Source organism: Rhinatrema bivittatum, unplaced genomic scaffold (genome assembly GCF_901001135.1).
Source record: "Rhinatrema bivittatum unplaced genomic scaffold, aRhiBiv1.1, whole genome shotgun sequence".
Taxonomy (NCBI): Eukaryota; Metazoa; Chordata; class Amphibia; order Gymnophiona; family Rhinatrematidae; genus Rhinatrema; species Rhinatrema bivittatum.
Window position 1 is genome coordinate 13,839 of NW_021820851.1, and position 26,602 is coordinate 40,440.

The 26,602-nt window shown below is 39.7% G+C and overlaps 1 protein-coding gene across 1 annotated transcript in view; it reads left to right on the top strand.

The window, feature by feature from the left end:
• The first annotated feature begins 2,186 nt into the window (after nucleotides 1–2,186).
• Nucleotides 2,187–26,602, top strand: part of LOC115082222 (transient receptor potential cation channel subfamily V member 6-like) — a 67,293-nt gene continuing 42,877 nt past the window's right edge. Inside the window, exons 1-8 of the mRNA XM_029586476.1 lie at nucleotides 2,187–2,308; nucleotides 2,579–2,638; nucleotides 7,081–7,175; nucleotides 7,395–7,517; nucleotides 15,877–16,017; nucleotides 17,739–17,837; nucleotides 24,558–24,730; nucleotides 25,580–25,726. Of these exons, the coding sequence (XP_029442336.1) occupies nucleotides 2,586–2,638; nucleotides 7,081–7,175; nucleotides 7,395–7,517; nucleotides 15,877–16,017; nucleotides 17,739–17,837; nucleotides 24,558–24,730; nucleotides 25,580–25,726 (831 nt within the window). The 5' untranslated portion in view covers nucleotides 2,187–2,308; nucleotides 2,579–2,585. The remainder of the gene's footprint in view (nucleotides 2,309–2,578; nucleotides 2,639–7,080; nucleotides 7,176–7,394; nucleotides 7,518–15,876; nucleotides 16,018–17,738; nucleotides 17,838–24,557; nucleotides 24,731–25,579; nucleotides 25,727–26,602) is intronic.

Consider the following 26,602-nt stretch of genomic DNA (forward strand, 5'->3'; position numbering starts at 1 on the left):
TTTTTGTTTTATTGCATGTATTGGATCTGTTTATTTTTTTTGCTTTTACATGATATACTTGTGCATTTATAAAACTGCAATAAATATAAAATAAATTCTGATTAATAAGGAAATGTTAATGCTGGTAAGTGCTTGAAATAATTGTGGTACATGCATGATGCATAATGGCTGTTGCAAACTACTTAGCCATTCTAGGGTGCAGTATATGGCATTATTTATCAATAAGAATACAACTAGTGGCCGGAGTCAAGATGCAAGACGGCTCTCTGATATACTCTTATTACCTTGATTTTTCCATGCCGCATACTAAAAGGAAGGCATGGATTCGTCTGGAATCCGCTGCACCAGCCTTACCTGTGCCTATCCAGACAACAATCGAGGGCTTCTTTTCACCGACTCGTGTATCGACACCGGAGGGGAAGTCCGCTGAGCAGCCGAGCAGAGAACATACCTCGACAACTCTGGATGCGCAGACATCATTGAGCCCCGGAACTCCTGAGACTCCTCCCCCACCAACCCCCACTAACTATCCGAGACAAGGGTGGCCTCCAAGCCAGGAAAGGGCTGTAGGAGGTCTAATGGCAGCGGCAGCTGTTGGAGGTTTGAATGCGGAGGTGTCTGGCAGAAACGCGGAGGACCCAGAGAACGTTACAATGGAGGAGATTGCCAAAATGGAGGATTTGGCTTCTCTGGGAGCGTGTGCCATGAATACTACCCAAAAGAGGGGGATGGACTCGACAAACAAATCTGAAAAGATCATTGAGGTTTGTCGTGAGAGTGGGGTAAGCATTAACATGGGAACTAAATTGATTAAACCTCAAGAAATTGCTCTTGAAGCTGTGTGGAATGCTCTGATGATATTAGATAAATCGATAGCGTCTCTTACATCGGTAATTATGGACTCCAAAAAAAGCATACAACAATTAGAACCAGTGGTAACACAGCATGGAGCGAAAATACAAGAATTGGATTCAAAGATTACATCAGTACAAGAAGTACAGACAAAATTGATTCAGAGTGATCTTATTACTTCCAAAAACAATTTGAAAATATGGAAAATGCCCAAAGATATTTAAATCTAAGGGTACTGAATTTTCCCCATGTAAAAATGATTTCTCTGAAAGATCAATTTAAAAATTCCTCAAGAAGCTGTTCCGCCAATTTCTAATATATATACTACCTATCTCAGAATATGCAGGAGCATGTACCAGCGGTTAATTTACCTCAGAGGAACGAATTAAAGCTTACAGCATTTTTTGAAACCTCACTAGAGGAGCAAATAGACTATCGTGGAACTTTATTGGTTTCCTTTGTGTTCTCTACAGATAGAGATTATATCTTGAAGTTGTTTCTTCGTAATAGGCAAAAATTGTATATGGGGCAAAAACTTTGGGTCTATCCGGACCTTACAAAAGCTACGCAAATTCGTAGAAAGAAAATGCTTGAATTTATGTCAAGAGGCAAGACAGTTAGGAGCTAGAATTTCCATCAGATTTCCATGCAAATGTGTTCTAAATATTAATAATAATCGTTATGTATTTTTTGAGGATTCTCAATTACGTTATTTTCTAGATAATTATAGATCAGAGGTTAATGACCCCCAGCAAGCTCAGGTTAATAAGTAATGTTACAATGACCTCCTTGATTTGCCTTTTACCTTTTATTTCTTTGTTAATGGATTGTTCTCATTAGATCTTGACTTCCCATTAAATGCCTGTTAAATTAGGATAATACGATTATGGTATATGAGAGTTTAATGCTTATTGTTCTTTGTTACTTTATTTTATTATAATTTCCTGGGAATAATAAGATGTAGAAGAATGTTTTGGTTTGTAAAGTAGCAAATGATATTTTCTTATAAGATGTTATATAATTATAAATAAAGAATTAAAAAAAAAAAAAAAAAAAGAATACAACTAGTAGGTCTCAGACCTGCATGCCTACAGCCCACCCATGTTAATCTTGTGCCCTCTCCAAAAAATCAATTCTAGTTGTGCCACTGGCTTAGACAGTCCTAATGTCCCGTAAAACATTGAGTGAAACATACTGGAATGTAGGTGGAACAAGAGAGAAGAGTTCAAATTCTAAAAAGTTCACCTTTTTGTCATTTTATGAAAGAAGCTGTCGGTCATTGTCTGGTGCTCCTCTCCCAGTTTTACTGTGTTTTATATATGTTTGCTGATGTAAAGGTGAATCGCCTGTAGTTTATGGTTTGAGACTTGGCCGTGCCTGACGAGAAGAGTCAAGTGGATTGGATCGTTGAAGAAAGTTGGACATTGTGGATCCTATGAGGCAGTGGAGACCGCAGGTGAGGTATTTACCATACCAGACAAGCAGCAGAAAATGAAAAATGCAGAGGAGGCATTCTTTTCTAAATAAGTTCCATTGGTCACTTTTTAATAGAGTTCTCTACTTTTCGGGGATGAGGTGGGAAGGAGTCAGTTGAGAAGGTCATCATAAAGTCAGTCTGCCACTTATTTTCTAGATATGAAATTTAGTCAAACTGTTGTCATCTGAAAGCTGAAACATAAGGTACAGAGTGATGAGGGTTTCTGGTTTTTTTTGTTTGTTTTTACAGCTGCTGAATGCACCAGGCAAGATACAGATTGCTGGCTGTTATTATGAATGAATCATTAAGGTATCATTACTGTCTGTTCTACTAAAAATAATAAGAATAAGCTTGACCATATGTGTAGCAAGGTCATTTATGATGGATGTTTTTTGAATAATCTGAATAAGATTTCTTTCAAAAATTCCAATATCAAAACTTTCCAAATCCCTCATGACAGTGGCTAATATACTATCTGAAAAAGTAAACCATATTCTTCCTCACAGAACTAACAAACTAATTTATGATGAGAAAGCAGATTGGCTAAACACAGCATTATGGGTATACACTCCACACAGAAACCTCCAATCAGCAAATAAAGCACTCCTAACCATTCCATCAGTTAAAACAGCAAGGCTGACACAAGTGAGAGAAAGAGCCCTATCACTAGCAGGACCCATAATCTGGAACTCAATGCCTCCAGAGATCAGACTACAAAGTGATCTCAAGGCATTTAAGAAAAGTTTAAAAACATGGCTTTTTAAACAAGCATTTTATAAGACAGGAAAATAGAGAGAAATTATTCAGGAAAAGACAGAAAGGCACCGACACACAGTCCGAGGACTATACAGTAGATTAGTCTACGAACTCCACACCACAATAAAGCATAACGATAATACTAGATGTGACAAACTACCGGTGTAAGTACCTTGGTACAATTGGTCAGGAACTACTTCACTAATGTCTATGTTTAATGATATATTGTAACCGAACCTTTGACAGCACCTGTTAGAATGTACTATAGTTAGTACACTTTTACCTACATTAAATATGTGCCTACATGTAAACCGTTGAGATGGTATTTAACTTAGCAACGGTATAGAAAAGTTTTTAAATAAATAAATAAACTGCAAATAACTAAAAACTGTTTAAAAATTATCTTTGGTATAAAATGTACTTGTTTTAAGTGGCAAATGCTGAAGGTGATAACCATAATTATCCACAGTAGAAAGCTAACATTCAATCAGGAAAAAAAGTGTATATATATTATATATATATGTGTTTGTGTACATCAATAGAATGGAATTTGCTACTTTTATTGTAACAACGCTAGCATTCAGCTGTTAAAAAGATTTTGCAATAATCAGAAGTAAAACATTTTTATATTAGTATTTTTTTCCATAGTATGTATAGGAAATAGAAAAATATATCAAGCAAGCAAGCTTGCTGATAAGCAGAGAATAAGACTGAGAGAAATTCTAAGACAATTATAGCTCTTCTCCATTTCAGTGTCCGAGATTGAGCTGCAATGGATGCACTTTCAGCTTCATCCTTTCTTCACACTAAATCACCTTCAGACTATATAGACCCAGAATTACAGAAGGATTGCACCTATTTTGTACCTATAGTAGAAATCCTCAGGGCCTCGTTCAGAAATATCTCACTGCTGAAGGCTTGAATCAGCCAATTTCATTAGCTAATAAGAAACCAGCGCCTTTAATAACCAAGACTTGTATATGTAACTGCAGTTTCTGGTTTAATAGGCTTTTTGGACTAAAGTGAGACATTTGGTCACGACTGAAATTATTCCTTGTTTCATTGGATTTGCTGTCAGTTTTGGTGCAGGCAGATTGCAGTCTAACAGATTACATTCAGGAAGAGATCATGGGCAGGTTCTTGACTATATCCCTGGTGTCTGTCCTCCTTGATATGCGTTGATAATCTGTCCTAGATTCTTTACTTTCCCAGGTTAACTTTTATTGAGCCAACGTACGAATAGCCCAAAGATGCTGCTATAACAAGCTTTCAATATCATAGGAGCCCCATCTGCAGGTGCAGTCTATGTAGACTTGAAATCTCATATGTTTCAACGTCTTTGGATAATTCTATGTCAGTCCAATGAAAGGGATCAAAACAGGCAAACATTTCAACAGACCAGTATGGCTACTAGACCTTTGCTCTGATAAGTTACGTGACAGCATTTGAGTTTGGAATATTATTCTACCTTTTGTTACTCTGTTTGCTCCAGAGTTTTGAAAGCTGAGATGTCCATATTTGGACACAGTCCGGCTAGCAAAGTTAGTTGGAAAAACTTATTTGGCTAACTTTGGAGGTATATTCAGTAGTAAAACTACAGCATTTAATTTAGTCTGCTAACTATAACTCCCTAGCTTTAGGTCAACTCTTTGGCCCCACCAATCGTAGCTGGCTGTCATCCGGCTATCTCTGAATATTGGAGTTAACCGGCTAACTCAGCTCCTCCCAGTTATGCCCCTGGAAAACCCCTAACTTAGCTGGTTATCTTATTAACTGGCTAGAACTTAGCCAGATAAGTGCCCAACTATATGTTTAGCCTGCTAACTTCTGAGGCTAAATGCTTTTGAATATGGACCTCTGAGATTTTATCTTTGACAATGTGATTTGAAACTGGGCGCTTGAGGATTTTTCTTAGCATTAGGAATTTTAAGGCTAATAGAAGCGGTCAGGCTCTGAATGAGAAGCGAGTAAACGGCACCTCCTTTATCAGTGCATGTCAAGCTGATCTTAGAGTACCCCCTGGGAGAGTACTTCAGTGCTATGTGCCCTCCACTCCCGCACCCCACGCTGACCTACACAAATGTCAGGATGAGCAGAACTCAAAGGTTCCCAGGTATGGTAGTCGCCAGGGGAGGGGAGGGCTAGGCGTGCGGACCCTCCCCTGGCGATTTATATCCTGTGCCCTCCAAAGTTCGGGGCGGGTTAATATACGTAATCATCATAATGTGTGGTTGAATGGCTGAGAGCTCCTCCTCTCTCTTGCACTCCCTCCTCCTCCACCTCGTCACACATGTCGACTGTCAGCAGTTGGCTCCTCCTACTAGCCCTGGGGCACCTCTTTATTATTGTTGGACCGGCAGGGTTTGGGATCCTTGCCAGTCCTACCCAGTGATGTCATCCGGCCACTGCTCTTCTTGACTTGCTTGAAGCATCACAGCAAAAGCCTAATCTGGGACTTTTTCAATTAGACCTGAAAAACCCAATTTCCCCATTGGATGTGTTTCACCTGTATGTTTTGATCTTAACTGAAAACGAATGAGTTTCCATATACAGAAAATAAGTGATTGATTAAAGTATTACTAAATTTTCTTGAGTGCATTGTAATCTCTTTTGATCTTATTCTGAAATTGCCTTTCCTCCTGCTGCTTCTGCAATTTTTTTTCTTATTTTTTACATCTTTTTGTTTTGGAAATGATATGCTGTGCTGCTTTTGTGTTGAAGTTGTTAAAAAAAAAAATTGCTTTCTGAGTTTTACTCTTCAATTTCTTGTGCTATATTCATGTTTTGCATGTATCAGTTTAATGTACTGCATAAGGTTTTTACTGAGAATCAGCACAGCAGCTTCCAGATTTACTTAGATTTATAGTGGTGAGAGAGAGCCTAAGGAGGAATAGTTTTCAAAGGGGACTTCTAATGATTTCGTCCTGGGGTTTTCACCCCGGTTCTGGAGTACCCCTGACCAATCTAATTTTCAGGATATTATAATAAACTATAGTTTATTAGATTTTTTATACCGCCGTATTGGCGTTAGCCTTCACAGCGGTTTACAATATACAAATTAGAGATAATACAGTAAAACAATTCAATAAAAGATGACAGCTAAAATTAATTAAAAGCACATAGCAATATTATAGCTGTACAAGTAAAGATAAAAATTATAGATTGCTATTCCTCAGTGTGGTTTTCAAGGGTAAAATTAAGACAAATTAAGACAAAGTAATAAAACATACATTAAATATTACACTCATAAAACATAAAAGTTAGTTCTGCCTTTAAAATTGGAATTTTGGAGCGTTTGTCTTAATACCTGTAACTAGCCTTGCGATGTTTGATTATTTTCGGAATATACACATTTAAAAAGCCAGGTTTTTAAATCAGCCTTAAATTTTTTTTTATCAATTGTTATTCACAAGTATTAGAGCTGAGATGCGTTTGCGTACAATGGAAGCAGTGCATGCAGATCTGACTTGTGCATATTCATTGTGGTTTTCCTGAAAGCCAGACTGGCTAGGGCAGGGCTTCCTAAACCAGTTCTGGCAGCTCCACAGAATACTCACAATGAAGGTACATGAGATAAATTTGCATTCATTAGAAATCTAGCATATGCAAATTTATCTCATACATATTCATCGAAGGTAGCATGAAAAACCCGACTGGCTGTGGGATAGGCTTGGAAAGTCCTGGGTTGGGGACGTACTCCTGCTGCTTTAATGATAAGTTAAGTTCTCAGGAGAAACATTGTGATAAATAAATAGTAATTGCATGCCTATAATGCACCTTGGTATTTATAGTCAACTTTAATATAATAGCTAGAACATGTGCGTTGCTACGGTCTGATGAGTTGGTTGATAACTTGGGTTTTTGTATCACATGCATCTATGTATACACATTTTCTGCTTGAACAATTCAGTTTTATTTTACAATACCAACTCCATTCTACCTTTCGTTTGTCATAATGCAAAAATCCAATTTGTTCATTCTGATGTAATTTCTAGGACCAGCAGTCCCCTGTTCAGAGCTGCAAAAGCAAATGATTACTTCACAATGAAGGCTTTGCTGGAGAGCAAAGATGTTGATCCTTTGGTTAGAGGTAATACAAGTTGTCCATTTCTCTCAATATTGTTTAAAAAATATTTACATGTTTGCAATATTTCTAATTTTTCTCAGACCTTATGTGATATTTGCAGTGACATTGATTTATTTAGAAGAGTAATGCAATGTTTTGGAGATACTTTCCACTTGATAGTATCTTTTACAGTCCCTGGTCTGAAAACCCATCTGTTTTGGGTTTTGTTTTTTTCACATCTAGGGAATTTCCAAGAGACCATTTTACACACGGCTTTGCTTAATGGCAGCAGAGAAGTTGCAGAACTGATTTTGGACAAGGTTCCAGCTTTAATTAATGAGCCAGTGACTATAGACAAGTATAAAGGTACTGTGCACTTAACATTAAGCAAGCGTTTCTTACACCTTTTTATTGAGAGTGGCTTCTTTAGGTTGAGAAAATAATTTTCCTGTTCCAGTAAACTAGTCTGCTCCTTTTTCTATTGGACATTGCAGTTTCACAACTACCTCTCATTTCTAGGGATGTGAATTAATGTAAAATGATCGGGAAAACACCAATAGAACTTGTATCATTTTGTGTTGCTTCTAGTTCGGAGTGACAGAAAGAAAAAATCAACTTTTCTTTCCATTTTTTTGTGATACAGCATATGCTAAATTGATTTAGTGTGAGCTACAATGCAGAAATGACACGGGGGAGGAAGATCAAAAAAAGGCAACCAAAATGAAAGGGTTTTTTTTTCCCATTCATAAATCCTACAAATTTCCCAATCCACTTGGCATTATTGATTTGAATTCTCACTTGCTAGAAGTTTATATCCAGCTAGTTAGTGGTAGTCACTATGGACAGTATAGCGATGGCCATCAAGAGTTTGCTGTTCCTTTCTAAAACCTTAGGATAGCTCACAAAAATTGTCTTTGTGAAAAAAAAAATGATAAAGCATGTTTTATCTTAGACTTGCACGATCCTGTTTGTTTTAAAAGAATCGTGGTATAGCTGCCTTTGGGGTATAACCATCATCAGTTAGTTTATGGGGTGGGGGCTGGGGGGGGAATTTCTTACTGTCGTATAAGCAAAATGACTTTGAATGCTTAAGGCAAAAGTTCCATACAGCAATATCTCATTTTTGTAGTTTCTACTTCCTTCTAGTTTACAGATGACAATTGATACAGAGTTGAACGCCATTTTCCAAGACATTGTAAATAATTGTTGCTCTTTAGATTTGTGCCCTTTGAGCAGAAAAGAACGGAGACAGCAAAAACTTCAGCTGTTTAGCAATTGGTTGCATAACTGTTAATTAATTGATCGACTGCAACCTGCTCCTCACAAGTGAACCATCTCGCTACAATCTATCCAAAATTCAGCTGTGCAAAATTATCTTTCGCCAAAGTCAAATTACCCATATAACCTCTCTTTTCAAATCACTACATCGCCTCGCCATCCATTTCCTAGTTCTTCTTACTCATCTACAAAAGCCTTTGCGCTGTAGCTCCTCACTACCGCTCCTTTCATATCTTTCCCCACACACCTCCTCATGACCTCTGATCATCAGGCAAGTCAGTTACCTACTGTACATGCGTCTCCTCCATTGCCAACTCCATGCTTTCCACTTGACTGCGCTGTATGCTTTGAGTAGACTTCCTGAGTTGATGTGTCATCAGGGCTGGTGCTTCCAGTAGGTGAACTAGGTGGTCGCCTAGAGCGCCAACCCTTAGGGGGTGCCAAAACTGCCAGTGTGACTCCCTATGCTGGCAGAAGAGAGGATGAGAGAGTGCTGCGGGTGGAACCCATCCCGCCTGCCGTCACAGATAGGAGAGAGGGCTATGGGTAGAGCCCATCTTGCCCTCAGCCAAAAGACAAGAGGAGAGAGAGTCGGGGGTAGAGCCCATCCCACACGCAGCAGATGATGATGTGGAGACGAGAGACCTGGCACCAGAAAGCAACAGATGAAGACTGAAGGAGGAAGAGGCTGCTGCTGCTACACATGTACTTGTAGGGGAAGAGGGGAGAGTGAGTGAAATAGCATGTGTATGAGATTGAAAGCATGAATGTGTGTATGTGTGTGATTTGGATTGAGAGCATGTATGAGTGTGACTGAGCAGATGTTTGTGATTCAAAGCATGTATGGAAAGAGCATGTTTGTGTGACAATCATTGGGCCATATTTTAAAAGGGGTACGCGCGTAACCCTTTTATAACCCCCCCCCCCCCCCGCGTGTGCCGAGCCTATTTTGCATAGGCCTAATACCATATGGGTTCCAATTTCTTCATTACAGGGTTTTCTGATTGGCACCACAGCAGTGTGTGTAAGTATAATACAAATGTTTTAAGTAATAATTTTACCTCAAAAAAACTATACTTTGTTGTTTTTATGTAAAATCTGTTATTATAATTGCAAACTTTTGTGTGTGTGTGGGGGGGGTGGGGGGGAGGGACGCCAAGCTGTATGGTTCGCCTAGGGTGCCCAACGCTTGCACCGGCCCTGTCATGCTCCCTCTCTTGCCTTACTCAAATCCAATTTAAGAACTCGCCTTTTTGAGGCTGCTTTTAAATCTTGACTTCTAATTATCCCACCCACAACTTTATTGGTTTTAACAATTTTCTTAATAAATGAAATTTCCAAAGGAGCAATTTTCTTGAGAATGTTTAGAACATTATTATATATTTATATCTGTTTGTTATTTATCTGTAGTGCAATATGTCTTGTCTTGGATGTAATAATTCTTATATTTTACAATTTTTATGTGAACCACTGATTTATCAATGGAAAAGCAGTATATTAAATTCATTAAAGACTCTTTTTCCCTGTATGTTTGACTTGACTCGATTGTAAGCTCTACTTAGAAGGCACTGACTCTCATGTGCCTTTGTATAGCACTGTGTATGTCAAGTAGCACTATAGAAGTGATAAGTAGTAGTCATGTGTGCATATAAAGGATAACATTCACAGAGCTGTGTGCGGCCCGATATATGTGTATATATGGGGGTCGCGCATAAGTATGCTCATATTTTATAACCTTCTCATGTGTGTACATGAGCTATTTGCACAAATGTTCATGCATAAGTGGCTTCCTATGCACATATAGTTATGTGAATAGCAAACATATGTGCATATGTTTGCACACACACCACGTTCTGGTTCTTTCTGAGTGGGCTTATTCCAAGATGCCTCCCCACCCCCATCATGGCAGCCTAATTTTACCATGACACATTCTGTTTCCAATCTGGAGGGTCTGCCAGAATAACCTAGTCCTATTATCCGAAAATGTAAATAACCGATTCACATCTACTCGTTCTAGTCCTCTCATGATCTTAAACACCTCTATCATATCCCTCCCTCAGCCGTCTCTTCTCCAAGCTGAATAGCCCTAACCTCTTTAGCCTTTCCTCATAGGGGAGCTGTTCCATCCCCTTTATCGTTTTGGTTGTCCTTCTCTGTACCTTCTCCATTGCAACTATATCTTTTTTGAGATGCGGCGACCAGAATTGTACACAGTATTCAAGGTGCGGCCTCTCCATGAAGCGATATAGAGGCATTATGACATTTTCCGTTTTATTAACCATTCCCTTTCTAATAATTCCTAACATTCTATTTGCTTTTTTGACTGCTGCAGGGCACTGAGCCGAAGATTTTAAAATATTATCCACTATGATGCCTAGATCTTTTTCCTGGGTGGTAGCTACTAATATGGAACCTAACATTGTGTAACTACAGCAAAGGTTATTTTTCCCTATAATGCAACACCTTGCACTTGTCCACATTAAATTTCATCTGCTATTTGGATGCCCAATCTTCCAGTCTTGCTAGGTCCTCCTGCAATGTATCACAATCCGCTTGTGATTTAACTACTCTGAATAATTTTGTATCATCTGCAGATTTGATAACCTCACGCGTCGTATTCCTTTCCAGATCATTTATATATATATTGAAAAGCACCGGTCCCAATACAGATCCCTGAGGTACTCCACTGTTTACCCTTTTCCACTGAGAAAATTGACCATTTAATCCTACTCTCTGTTTCCTGTCTTTTAACCAGTTTGTAATCCATGAAAGGACATCGCCTCCTATCCCATGACTTCTTAGTTTTCTTAGGAGCCTCTCCATGTCATCATGGACAGGCATAGCTGATGCAGGTCTTACACACACTGAAAGCTATAGAGATAAAAACGGGACTGGCTCTGAAAATTCTCCGGGTGGAGTTCCACCTGTCTTATTGCCAACTCCCCCTCTTGCTCCACCACTGCCCTTGATGGTTCTGCCTCCTCAAGTGCCATTACCACCCGCACCGTTGCTGGCTGCCTCTGTCAGTGAAAGTCAGGATATGCTCTGCTCCTATACTATCTTTTCATAAGATCCTCCAGCCCTTAGGGAAGTTTATTTTTTTAGAGATGAGGGTTCCCCAATAGAGTTGTTTAGAGAAATAAACCAGTCTAAATGTATGAAAATAACAGTCTCTTTATTCAGATAACAGTTATAATCTTTTAAGGCATGTGATTAGCTTATGAAGCATTATACTTCTCAGATCTTACCTTAATCAAACAGTAAATAGCTATAAGTGTGGTAACAATAGTTACTGAAATGATAGAAATCAGATAAATATCTATTAAAGACAGTTTCTTGTAAAATAAATTCTAGTACATGTCTTGCTAATACTACCTAGGGTTTAATTATACTAGCTAAGGTTCTCGTATGCAGAAATAACTATTATTAGATGCTTACCAATATCATGAAGCGATTAACCCTTTAACGTCTCTCTTGTCGTCAGTCTGGATTTTCTTGCTCCCTCTCCCTGTACTGTCCTTATCAGGGGTTTAAATAGACAGAATAGCCAGGTGTGGGGGCTAAGAAAAGTTAACTTTTGTATCATTTTGAAGCCCCTAAGGACAAAGATAACAGGATGGGCTAGTCTGGAAGAAAGCTTATACTTTTGAGCCTCCAAGGACACAGGTGTCTGAAGTTGGAAGGCATCCCAGTTGAGGCCCAAAGTTCAGGGAGTATGAAAAAAAAAAAGAAAAAAAGCAATTCCTATGCTTCAATATTAACTTGATATGACTGACTACACTGTACTTGCATGGCTTAAAAGAAACACTTTCCTAACACATTTTCTGACACCTCCAGCAATAGCACCACCACCACCACAGAGAGAGGTTCCCTCTTCTCTGAGAACACAAGTGGGATCCTCACCCTTTACTGTCTCAGGGATGGCCTTGTCTAGTATGGTCGCTGAAAAGGAGAGGCTAGCCACTGCTCCCAGGCCATCTACTATGCAGACATATTCCCTTAATGGAGCAACACAGCCCTCCAGGCCTCTGCAGCAGCTGTCAGTCTGTGCCACTGCCCTCAGTTTCCAGGTCTTCTAGGGGGCAGCACCAGCTGTGATCAGACATTGCTGCAGAAGATCATAAGACTGGCACATGCAAAGGCAGTGGTGCTTTCCCCCAGAATAAGAGGGCAGCCAAGGAAGCATAGATTGTATATATTTTTCAACACATCGAGCGCTCATATAAATAAATGTACCTTCACCATCTGAAATGTCTTTTTATCAGTATTCTTTTCCTGTACAGCCTGTTATTGAGTCTGACATTCTATTTCCTGTAATTCCTCCTGACTGACGTCATAGAAACATAGAAATGATGGCAGAAGAAGACCAAACGGCCCATCCAGTCTGCCCAGCAAGCTTCACACACTTTTTTCTCTCATACTTATCTGTTTCTCTTAGCTCTTGGTTCTATTTCCCTTCCACCCCCACCATTAATGTAGAAAGCAGTGATGGAGCTGCATCCAAGTGAAATATCTAGCTTGATTAGTTAGGGGTAGTAGGGGTAGTAACCGCCACAATAAGCAAGCTACACCCATGCTTATTTGTTTTACTCAGACTGTTATACAGCCCTTATTGGTTGTTTTTCTTCTCCCCTGCCGTTGAAGCAGGGAGCTATGCTGGATATGCTTGAAGTATCAGTTTATTCTTCTCCCATGCTGTTGAAGCAGAGAGCCATGCTGGATATGCATCGAAAGTGAAGTATCAGGCACATTTGGTTTGGGGTAGTAACCACCATAACAAGCCAGCTACTCCCCGCTTTGTGAGTGCGACCCTTTTTTCTTCTCCCCTGCCGTTGAAGCAGAGAGCTCTGCTGGATGTGTGTAGTATCAGTTTTTTTCTTCTCCCCTGCCATTGAAGCAGAGAACTATGCTGTATATGCTTAGAAATTGAAGTAACAGGCTTATTTGATTTGGGGTAGTAGTAACCGCCGTAACAAGCCAGCTACTGCCCCCTTTGTGAGTGCAGATCCTTTATTCCACATTTCCTCTTGCTGTTGAAGCTAGAACGATGTTGGAGTCACAGTAAGCATGTGTACGTTTATTGAATAAGGGTATTGTCTCCAGACAGTAGCCTTCATTCTGGCGAGTCACCCACTCTTCATTGGCGGCCTCTTGACTTTATGGATCGACAGTGTTTATCCCACGCCCCTTTGAAGTCCTTCACAGTTCTGGTCTTCACCACATCCTCCGGAAGGGCATTCCAGGCATCCACCACCCTCTCCGTGAAGAAATACTTCCTAACATTGGTTCTGAATCTTCCTCCCTGGAGCTTCAAATCGTGACCCCTGGTTCTGCTGATTTTTTTCCTACGGAAAAGGTTTGTCGTTGTCTTTGGATCATTAAAACCTTTCAAGTATCTGAAAGTCTGTATCATATCGCCTCTGCTCCTCCTTTCCTCCAGGGTGTACATATTTAGATTCTTCAATCTCTCCTCGTACGTCATCCGATGAAGATCCTCCACCTTCCTGGTCACCCTTCTCTGTACCGCTTCCATCTTGTCTTTGTCTTTTTGTAGATACGGTCTCCAGAACTGAACACAGTACTCCAGGTGAGGCCTCACCAAGGACCTGTACAAGGGAATAATCACTTCCCTTTTCTTACTCGGTCATGTGCCTCCTTTTCATCCTCTTATTCTAGATGATCTTCTAATCCCTTTGGAGGAGGCAGGCCGCTGGTTTTGGCTAGGTTTTGAAGAAAGCAGCATGCTGGAAAAATCTCATAGGCAGTGGGGTTGTAGAGAAGGCACCCTTCAGATCTGTTCAAAATTGTTTTGAGTAGGCCAAAGGCGCTCTCGATGATTGCCCTAGTTTGCCAGTAAACCCTGTTGTAGTGAACATCTGCAGTTGTCTGTGGGTTAGCTAGTGGGATTATGAGCCAGGTTTTGATTGGATATCACCTCACCTGTAGGGGAGAAGGCAGAGAGCAGCAGGGTTTCATATCCCTTAATGTTGGGCAGTGAGGCCGTTCCCTGGTAGAGATTAGAGCAATCCTCCTGGGCCAATGCTTAAGACCACCTAGATGTGAGGGAGAGAAAAATGAATAGGTAAGTTGCTGTGTGGTGGTAGTGATAAGTGCATTCCTTCCTATAAGCCAACCTCTGGTGATGTACCCTTCCTGGAAGTGGCCTATATTCTCTCCTGCGTGAGAGAATATAGGCATCATGACTCGATCCCAGAAATCTGACCACAGTGTTCATAATGATCCTCTTGGCATCGCAGACACTTGCATATTGAAGGCATGGAAGCCCTTGTGATTGCCTTAGGTGGTCTCATCATCCTCTGGTGCCCTTAGAGAGATGTGAGTCCAATCAATAGTCCCAAAGACAGAGGGGAAGCATGCAATGTTGGAGCAATCAGTCATCATTTGTTGTTGTTGCTGTCTGCTCTGAGAGAAAGAAATGGTGTGTGTTTTTCTGAAAAATGCAGCCAGGAACTGCTCTAAACATATGGAGGTGGCAAACTTGCTTATTCTAGCTGTGATCCCTAGAGGTGTCTGCAAGGTGCCAGTGGCCAAAAATGTCAGGGTGGAGGTGACCTTTATGTGTACTGGCAAAGCATGGCCCCTGCAGATCCTACTCTAACTATTGGCATAGGTACAGTATGGTTTCCTTATTGAATCTGAACCTGTGCAGGACTTGCTTCTCTGACAGATCCAAAAATTGTGCCCTTATTCCTGTATAGTCTCTGTAAGGGATACATCCTCTGCTGTTTTCTCTCCCTATTCAACCATTGTGCAGTGAATATTCATAAGCCTATTAGTCATTTTGAAGTTAGATTCTCCACCACTGACTCCCAACGCCCAGTATGGCCCAGTCTGTCTCATTTATCCCCCAGTATGGTCCAGTCTGTCCCACATACGCTAATTCTCACCCCCTAACCTGCTTCCATGTCCACTCACCCAGAGAAGTCAGTCTGCCAAATACCAAGTTGAAAAACACTGTTTGAACTTGGTACATAATTGAACTGTAGTAAATCTACTAGTGCAGTGTTGATGACGTTCATGTGTAAGTTGCTTTTAAAATAGCTCATTGTGCACATATGTGCAACCATGCCCCACCATGCCTCTGACACACCTTTTTTTTTTCATTTGTACTTCTACTTGAGAAAAGCACACATACACACATATGTGACCTGTTTATAAAATGTGGAATATGCACGGATGCTTCACATATGCATATATATGCTCATTTTTTCATGCAGCACCTTTTGAAAATTCACTCCATACTGAGTCTTTATTGGGTAGTACCTGCTCACAAATGCTACTGCATTCTGCATACAGTCTCTACTGTAGAAAGAAGAATGCCAACGTCTGAACCTCAGGTCTGCACTACAGAACTGCCCCTCTGTTCTTCCATTTCTCTCAGTAAACATAGTTGCTGCAGGCACTGAAACCTTTCGGTATTTTCCAGGTGAAACTCCTCTCCATATAGCAATCCTCAAACAAGATGTGGATGCTGTACAACACTTACTGAAACGTGGAGCTGACGTTATCCATGCTCGAGCATTTGGCACTTGTTTCTTGCCCGGGAAAGAATCTTTGGGCTATTTTGGTAAGGACTCTTACTAGTTATTACTGTAACTTTTCTTTTTTTTTTTTTTGGTAATCTGAAATAAATAATGACCATGCAATAAAAGTAAAAAAAAAAAAAAAGGCAGTGTAGAAGCAAATAGCATAACTGAATTAGAAATGTATGACGAGATGAATCTCTCTTCACGTGCACTGCTTCTCATGCGGTTTGCCAATGTCAGAGACAGGATGCTGGGCTAAATCGATCACTGGTGTGACCCAGTTTGACTTGGATACGGAGTGATTTCCTACACATGGTCAAGCTTCTATAGTTGTCAGCCTGGATGTATCCTCAGTAGTGTGGACAGGAATAGCTGGACAGATTGAATGGGCTAATTGCTCTTTATCTGTCCTCATCTACTGTGCTTCTATGGATCTTATGTAAAGAGAATCTTTTTCGTTATGTTGGAGGAACCAGAGATCTATGAGAACATGCCGTATCTGGCCAGTGGTTCAGGGATGGCCAATTCCAGTCATCAAAAGCCACAAAGTGGCCTGGTTTTCAGAATATCCGCAATGAATATGTATGAGAGAGGTCTGCATACACAGATCCTGTAGGGGATTCTGTGTATGGGGAAGCAAATTGTACCCAGAGAGGTCTGGTCATCCTTTCAACAGTGGAGTTGACTCCACCTCCTGTTCTTCACTCGTTTCAGAGAGGGCTTCTGGACATCCCCCTCTATCTATATGGTACACCTAGAGAGAATGTTTTCCGTTACAGCTCCTGTTCTTTGGAACTCTTTGTCAGAGAGCCTTCGGTTGATGATAACTACAAAAACCTTCAAGGGCTCGTTGAACTTGCATCTGTTCTGCTTGGCTTCCTCATAGAGCCATTATTAAAATGCTGTCCTAAAATTAGCTTTTAAGTCATTTCTTTTTGCTTTATTATTTGATCATAAATTTTATTATTTTATATGTCACCTAGAACCTCACCCCAGGCATTCACTAAAAAGATGACTTTTAAAAGCCCTACATGTGCCTAACCCAGGAGATACGCGCACTAGACGGGCCGGCGCACGCCGAGCAGTTTTTATAAGCCGCCCAGGTTCACACGTATCTCCCGCTACATGCACAAGTCAAATGTTTAGAAAAAGGGGAGGGTTGTGGGCGTTTTGTGGGAAGGCCGAGAGATGTGCGCATAAGGCACACAGGTGCACTGGGGTCCCCTGCCGCATAACCTCACTACTTCTATGGTTGGTGTGTAAAAAAAAAACAAAGAAATCTAGGCTGATAAGCAGGGTGTTAAGGGCTGGGGCTAATAGGAAGAAAGAGAGGCTAATAAATTAGGAGGGGGGGGGGGCCTATCCCTAAACTGGGTGAACTGGAAACAAACTTGGAAAATTAGCTATGGCGTTGGCGCGCGTCCCTTATAAAATTTCCACACTTACGCGGTAGATGCGCACGTCCATTTAAAATTGTGCGCACATGTACACACATCCAGATTATTTTTATAACATGCTGGCATATACGCGTGTATGTTGTAAAATGGCCGTGTCTCTGGACACGAGCCGTCAAGCACGTGCGCCTGTGCGTGCCAGTATTAGTTGCCGTCTCAATGAATGAATACGTTAATGTTTGCCCACAGGTGGCATTTGCAATTTATTTTTCTTCCTTTAGTATATTGGACCTCAAAGAGTTGGGCTTGTCCACAATTTTCGCATAAATGTCCTCTGCTCTCATTTGTGATTCTTCTTCCACTGGCAGGGGAGTACCCGCTGTCTTTTGCAGCATGTACTGGGAATGAAGAAATCATCAGACTTCTGATCAGTTACAAAGCGCCTCTAGAAGCACAAGATTCCTTAGGTAGGTCCTACACTAATTGTGCTGTGTTTAACATATCGTTCATAGATATGAGCTTTCATTCATATCTCTTTTTGTTTCTATGTCAGCAGATGCTCTCGTGGATAAAAAATTAATAGAAAAGGAGTTTGAAATAAAAGAAGATCTAAAAATGATGGAATAGTAATAGGGGTGTGCAGGCCAAGAAATGTAAATTCTTTTCATTTTTGTTTCATTGGGAGCAATTTTATCCAAATTCCATTTTGTTCAGGGGTTTTATTTTATTTGTTCAGCTGTTCTAGAATAGTGCATGCTATTTGCAAATCAGAAATAGAGTGCACTAAAAATGAAAGAAAATAAAAACCAGAATTTTGTAGGGTTTTTGTTTTTTGGTTTTTTTTACTGTTTCTTTTAAAAGATGATATGAAACTATGTCATTGACATTGTCTGTCATTTCAGATGAAAGCACATCCTTACAAATTAGTTCCTGAAAATACTTTTGATTAAGCTTTGTGTTTCCTGATTGCAATTTGCATGTTATGTTCCATGATATCTCTTGTGAGTCTGCAGTTGTTTCAATATTTTATCTTCAATTTCAGGCTGATAGTTTGACTACATCATGGTTAGCATTGTGTTAACAATATTTTCAAATATACCAGTACAAAATAAACATCTAAAACCATACCATTCAATTAGGCCAAATGAAATGCTTAAAAACAATTCAAGAAATTAATAGAAATCAACTATATATTTAAAAATAAACTTATTGAACATGAATCCGTTACTTAACATGGAATAAATATTAACTGAGCAATAAGATACTTATTTTTTAGTACTGGACATATGCAGTATTATACTGATATTTTTTTCTCACAGTGCATAACAGGCTTTTGTGTGGACAGAATACATTGATATATGTTTAAAATGCATAATCACAGAAGATCAGCATGCTTTGAGCTTGGGTGGAGGAGTGGGCTAGTGGATAGACCCAGGGAAGCCAGAGTTCAAATCCTGCTTCTCCTACTTCTTGTGACCATGGGCCAGTTGCTTTATTCACTATAGACTGTAAGCTCTTTAGGGAAGATATTGTATAATACTGCATATGTCCAGCACTAAAAAACAAGTATCATTATTGCTCAGTTCATATTTATTCCATGTTAAGTAACGGATTCATTTATTTTATTTTATTTATTTGATTTTATATACCGGCAACCGTTTGCACATCGTGCCGGTTTACAAGTAACTTATAAACAAAGAATATATAGGCGAGGCCTTTACAAAGAACAATATGTAACACAGTAACAAAGCAGATAACTAAATAACTTGGGGAGGGAGGGATAGGGGGGATAGAGACAAAAAGGGGGTGTGGGGGAGGGTGAGAACAGATACATAAGGATAAGATATGTACATGGATTTGAGGAGCAGATGGTATGTACACTGGTTATGTATGGAATTGTATAAGTGCGGATAAAACAGACACATTATTTTAAAGTAAGGGGTTGAATGAAGTGTTTGAAGTTCTTAGAGGGAAAGGGGGTTAAGTGTTGGGTGTGGTTCCTGGAGGGGATTAAAGGATTTTTGGGGGGTATTGGTGAGAGATGAAGGTTGGGTGAGAGTGTTAGTAGGTGGTGAAAATGATTGGGGGTATGCTTGGAGGAAGAGCCAGGTTTTGAGATTCTTTTTGAAAGTGGGAGTGGAGGTTTCTGTGCGTAGGTCAAGAGGCATTGAATTCCAAAGGGAGGGGCCTGCGAGGGAAAGGGCTCTATTGGTGGTGGAAATGAGTCTTGTGGATTTTATGGAAGGAGGAATAAGGGTTCCTTGGAGTGATGAGCGGGTAGGTCTAGTGGAGGTACGAGGAAGGAAAGGTGGGTTTAGCCAGTTGTAATGTTCGTTGGTGATGCTTTTGTGGATGAGGGTAAGCGTCTTGTAAATAATTCGTGAGTGAATGGGAAGCCAGTGGAGATCAATGAGGGTGGGGGTAATGTGGTCTTTTTTTTTTTACATTAGTGAGGATACGAGCGGTAGCGTTCTGAAGGAGTTGGAGAGGTTTGATGTGGGTGGAAGGGAGTCCAAGTAGGAGAGAGTTACAGTAGTCAATTTTAGAGAAAATTAAGGATTGGAGTACCGTACGGAAGTCAGAGAAGTAGAGAAGGGGTTTGAGTTTTTTGAGGGTTTGAAGTTTGAAATAGCAACTGCTAAGGATGGATTTGATGTATGGTTTGAAGGTAAGTTGGTTATCAAGTATGATACCAAGGTTTCTTGTGTTAGAAAGAAAGTTGGGGGAATGGAGAGTGGAAGGAATGGGTATGGATGCATATTTAGAGGAGATGAGGAGGAGTTCGGTTTTTTGTGGATTGAGGGCTAGGTGCATGTCAGTGAGGAGCTGGTTTATGGAGGTGAGGATGGTGTTCCATTTTTGGATTGCGGTGAGTACAGAGTTTGTGAAGGGGATGAGGATTTGCACATCATCCGCGTAGATGAAGTGAGTAATACCAAGGTTGGAGAGGAGGTTTGTAAGGGGGAGCATGTAAATGTTAAATAAGGTGGAGGTTAGGGAGGAACCTTGAGGGACGCCACAGTCGAGATTGACAGGGGGGGATGTAAAGTTGTCAGTGAGGACTGTGTAGGTACGGTTTTGGAGGAAGGACTTAATCCAAGAAAGAGCAGTACCTGAGATTCCTATACTAATGAGGGTGTTGATGAGGATGTTATGATTTACGGTATCAAAGGCAGCGGAGATGTCCAGCATGGCAATGAGATAGGAGTTGCCGGCATCCATTCCTTTGATGAGGGTATCAGTAAGGGAGAGAAGTAGGGATTCAGTACTGAGGTGTTTTCGGAATCCATATTGTGTAGGTGGGAGAATATTGGATTCATGTCCAATAAGTTTATTTTTAAAGATATAGTTGATTTCTATTAATTTCTTGAGTTGTTTTTAAGTATTCATTTCATTTGGCCTAATTGAATGGTATGGTTTTAGATGTTTGTTTTGTACTTTTATTATAATTTTATTATATACCACTTAAACCAGGGGTGATCCGCAAATAGGTCTGGTTTTCAGCATATCCATAACAAATATGCATGAGATAGATTTGTATGCACTTACCTCCATTACGTGCAAATTTCTCATGTGTATTCATTGTGGCTATTTTGAACACCAGGCTGTTTTGTGGCTCTTGAGGACTGGAGTTGACCAGCCCTGGCTTAAGTGGCCTGCTTGCTGCTGTACACTGCTATTGTGCTGGTTATTTAGCCATGAAGGATGGTCTATAAATAGAAACATAAGATATGTGCTGCTGAATCAGATCAAAAATACGTCAAGCCCAGCATCTTGTCTCCAATAGTGGCCAAGCTGGATCACAAGAACCTAGCAGATCCCAAAGAAAAGATCAGTTTCTTGTTCACTCCCAGGTTGTCTTTCCCAAATCTGTCTAAATGGTCAGGAATTTATTCTGACCTCTTTTAAATCCAGTTATGCCAGATGCCTTGACCACGTCCTCTGGCAGCAAATTCCATGACTTGATTATGCTTTGAGTGAAAAATACTTTCTCCGATTAGTTTTAAATCTGCTGTCTGTTAGTTCATGGAGGGCCCCTAGTTTTCGTACTATTTGTATGAGTAAACAGCCATTCCTTATTTAGCTTTTCCACACCACTCATGATTTTATAAACCTCTATCATGATCCTTCTCTGCCGCCTCTTCTCCAAGCTGAAGAGCCCTAAACTTGTTTAACCTTTCTTCATAAGGAAGCCGTTCCATCCTCTATCATTTTTGTTCCCCCTGCTCTGTACCTTTTCTAGTTATGCTCTATCTTTTTTGAGTTGGGATGACCAGAACCTCAGACAGTACTCAAGGTGCAGTTGTGCTATGGTTTAATACAGAGGCATTATGATATTTTTTTTCATTTCATTTTCTATTCTTTTTTGAATCATTTTCTTTTCTTTTTGGCCGTTGCTGAGGATTTTGAAGTATTGTCCACAATGACGCCTTTTTCGGTGACTCCTAATATAGAACCTGGCAATGAGTAACTATAGTTAGATTTATTTTTTTTTTCTGTTTGCATTACTTTGCACTTGTCAACATTAAATTTCTTCTGCCATTTAGATTTAATTATTTAAAAAAGATTTTTTTTTCTCTCACATAACACCATAGTTCGCAGCAGAGTGCGAAAAGTACATACATAAAATAAGAATATCAAATAAGATACAGATTGAGAAATCACAATAACAAGGGACAAGGGACCCGAGAGGGAATTATTGGGCATAGCCAGGAAGAACAAACATGCTTTGTACAGGGAAGCCCAGATACCGGTCTTGCAAAGTCCTTCTGCAGTTCTTCACAACCTGCTTCTGTTTTAACAACTTTGAATAATTATGTGTCATCTGCAAGTTTGATCACCTCACTCAATGCTACTCCCTTTTCATTTATGAATATATAAAACAGCACTGGTCTGAGTACAGAACCTGGGACACTCCACTATTTATATTTCTCCATTGGGAAAACTGACCAGTGTTTTAAAAGGAATTAAATTAAATATTAAAAATGCTAAATTTTAAATTTTTCTTCCATAAGAACAAAAGAACATAAGAAATTGCCTTGCTGGGTCAGACCAAGGGTCCATCAAGCCCAGCATCCTGTTTCCAACAGAGGCCAAACCAAGCCACAAGAACCTGGCAATTACCCAAACACTAAGAAGATCCCATGCTACTGATGCAATTAATAGCAGTGGCTATTCCCTAAGTCAACTTGATTAATAGCCGTTAATGGACTTCTCCTCCAATAACCTATCCAAACCTTTTTTGAACACAGCTACACTAACTGCTCTAACCACATCCTCTGGCAACAAATTCCAGAGCTTAATTGTGCGTTGAGTGAACAGCTCTAACCTCTAACTTTTCCTCATAGGGGAGCTTTTCTATTCCCTTTTATCATTTTGGTAGCCCTTTTCTGTACCTTCTCAGTGCAACTATATATTTTTTAAATGCGGCAACCAGAATTGCACACACTATTCAATGTGCAATCTCACCATGGAGTGATACAGAGGCTTTATGACATTCTCCATTTTATTCCCTATTCCCTTCCTATTAATTCATAACATTCTGTTTGCTTTTTTGACCAAGGTGGCATACAGAGCCAATTATTTTAATGTATTATCCACTATGACACCTAGATCTTTATCCTGGGTGGTAACTCCTAATATGGAACCTAACATCATGAAACTACAAAATGGGTTATTTTTCTCTATATGCATCAACTTGCACTTGTTCACATTAAATTTCATCTGCCGTTTGGATGCCCAATCTTCCAGTCTCGCAAGGTGGTCCTGCAATGTATCGCAATCTCCTTGTGATTTAACTACTCCGAATAATAGTGTCATCTCACTAGTTTTCCAGATCATTTATAATCTATTAAAAAGCACCGGTCCAAATACAGATCCCTGAAGCACTTCACTGTTTACCTTTTTCCACTGAGAAAACTGAGCATTTAATCCTACTTCTTTATTTCCTGTCTTTTAACTAGTTTGCAGTCCATAAAAGGACATTGTCTCCTATCCCATGACTTTTTAGTTTTCTTAGAAGCCTCTCATGAAGGACTTTGTCAAACCCCTTCTGAAAATCCAAATGCATTACATCTAATGGTTCACCTTTATTCACGTTTATTAACCCCTTCAAAATAGCAGATTTGTGAGGCAAGACTTTCCTTAGGTAAATCCATGCTGGCTGTATCCCATTAAACCATGTCTATCTATATGTTTTGTGATTTTGTTCTTTAGAATAGTTTCTATGATTTTTCCTGGCATTGAAGTCAGGATCACTGCTCTATAGTTTTCTGAATCTCCCCTGGAGCCCTTTATAAATATTGGGGTTAGGTTGGCCACCCTCAAGTTCAATGGATGATTTTAATGATAGTTTATAAATTACTAGTAATAGGCCTAAAATTTCATTTTTGATGGACCATCTGGTCCAGGTGAATTGCTATCTTCATTTTGTTAATCTTGCCTACTACATCTTCCAGGTTCACCATGATTTGATTGTTAATCTGAATCATCACCCTTGAAAACCATCTCTGGAATGAGTATCCCCCCAATATTCTCATTGGTAAACACTGAAGCAAAGAATTAATTTAGTCTTTCCACGATGGCCTTATCTTCCTAAGTGCCCCTTTAACCCCTCAGTCATCTAAAAGTCCAACTAATTCGCTCGAATGCTTTCTGCTTCAGTTATATTTTTTAAAGTTTTTATTATGAGTTTTTGCCTCTATAGCCAACTTGCTTTCAAATTCTTTCTTAGCCTGCCTTATCAATGTTTTACATTTAACTTGCCAATGCTTATGCTTTTTCCTGTTTTCTTCAGATGAATTCTTGGTGGTGAAGAAATAGAAAGATAATAGCAGCATAATAAGATTGAACTGATCAGATCTGTGAAAAATAACCAAGGCTGTTAGAGTGTTAAAGTGTGTACATTGACTAGAATGAATGCAAAAGTAAATTAACTAATTAATTAATTTGAAAATATTCGATGAAGAAATGGACATGATAGAAGCAATGATAAGCACAAACTGGCTCTGAAATAATAAATATTTTATTTGAGAGAGGCATTGAAACTGAGCATTTCTGCACTTGCCATTCATTCTCTGTTGCAGATATGTATTTTCATTGAGCCTTCTTTTCCTCAAAAACAATAGCTTGTAGATTTTCCAGATTTTTCTTTCCTGAAATTGTCCCTCTGTATTGACTCATTACAGGAAACACTGTGCTGCATATGCTGGTGTTGCAGTCGGATAATGAAATGGTCTATCATGTGTATGACTTGCTGACAATGCTTCTGCCTCAGAAAACGTTCCAGTTAGTGGAAAGCCTCACAAATAAAGATGGCCTGACCCCATTGAAACTTGCAGTTTCTGAAGGAGACGCCAAAGTGAGTGTGCTGATTATCCCTATCCGACTTGCAGTCCTTTAGTCACCTGTTAAATGTCTGACAAGGCCTGTTATGAACTCCATGACATGGGAATTACTTCCCGTTCAAAAAAAAGTTGAACACAGAAATAGGTTGTGAAGACTGAATACTTTTTTTTTTTTCCTGGCCATTTCTTTAAAAGCATATGGTTAGATGACAGCCCGTAGATGACTGTGGCAGAGAACACAAGTGAATGTACGATAGCTTTATGTTTGATTTCATAGCAAATTGGTGACTGAGGGACATGTGAGGAATCAATGATTGTTTCAGCCACCTGCAAACTAATTTTGATGTTCAGATTTTCTTAAATGACCGTGTTCATTTATTTCTTGTCAGATCTATACACAAACATTTGGTATTTCCTTTATCCTTTTGGTTCAATGAACATTTTAATTTTGTTTTCTGAGGGTGGGGGGGGGGGAATCATTTTATTTATTTTTTACGGCTATATTAGTTTGATGCATTGAAAAGGTTTAGATGTTTCCATTCTTCCTATGGTGAATGTCACTGTTTATAAATATTTAAGCAAGGCACAGCAGGGTATGTTGTTGGTGAATACTAGCACCCTAGAATGCCTAAGTGCAATTTTAAAATTACTTTAAAAAAGAAATGGGTCACCTCACAGGGTCTGGATCTTCCCCACTGCTGGCATATCTGGCTAGGGTAGAGCCTTACTCATTACAGATTAAGGAACATTTCTGTCATTTTAGATTAAATAATATACATTACTTTGCTGTAAAAGAGATCTACCCAAGAAGCTGAGCCCCTTTTCCCATTTAAGATAAATTTGGAGTTCTTATGATATTACAGATGTTTAACTACCTGGTGCAAAAGCAAAAGAAAGCTTATTGGACTATGGGGACCATTTCTTACTGCATTTATGACCTGACTTACATTGACTCTTGGAGTGATCAGAAATCGGTACTGGATATTATAACGACTAGTAAAAATCCTCAGGTAAATTTCTCTGATTGTCGTTTGTTTTTATCTTTCTAAATTTGGAAAAATGAAGCTCTCTCTAGGGTGGTACCATGGCTGGAATATGTGAGCGGTATCATACTGTATAATGCCTAGGATGGAGAAAGAATGATTTCGGTAAGGGATCTGTACAAGGACCGTTATCGTACGTGAAAGTGGCACAGAGGCTGGAGGCACCTTATAGACTTTCAGATTTAGTGAGGCATAAGCTTCCAAGGACAGGAGTCCATATCATCAGATACAGACTAACATTGCTAGCAAGCTTTTCAAGGCTCTGTAAGGAATAAATTTGGGATGCAAATCTGGGTTTCTGAGTCTCCAGATCTTCCTGATCTGTGCACAGCACAAGCAACATAGGCTTACGCCAAGGGCTCCAAATTCTGAAGGCATCCACAAACAGACTTGCCCTGCTTCCTATACCTTTATTTCCAGGGGATCCACCCACTTCCTCTTCTCTGCCGATGGGCTCCATAATTTGCTATATAGTAACTGGCAGTAGCATATCATGTTACTCATATTACAGACAAGTCAAAGATGAGGGAAGTAGATGCATGGAACAACTTTCCAAAGTGGTGGAGATAAAAAAAACAAAACAAAACAAAAAAAAATACAGTAAAAGAATTTGACAGTAGAGAACTAGCTGGCTGGCTTAGTTAGACTTAACCAGCTAGATCAAAGACTCTGAAAACTGGCCAGCCCTAACTGAATACATTTTACCCCCTAAATTTCACTAGATGGCTAAATTTAGCCAAACAAATTTTAGATGGGCCTGGGGACAGGATTAGGTAGGGCCAGAAAGGTAGGCAGCTAGCGCTGATTTTCAACACTAGTCACCCAACTTGGCCAGTCAAATTT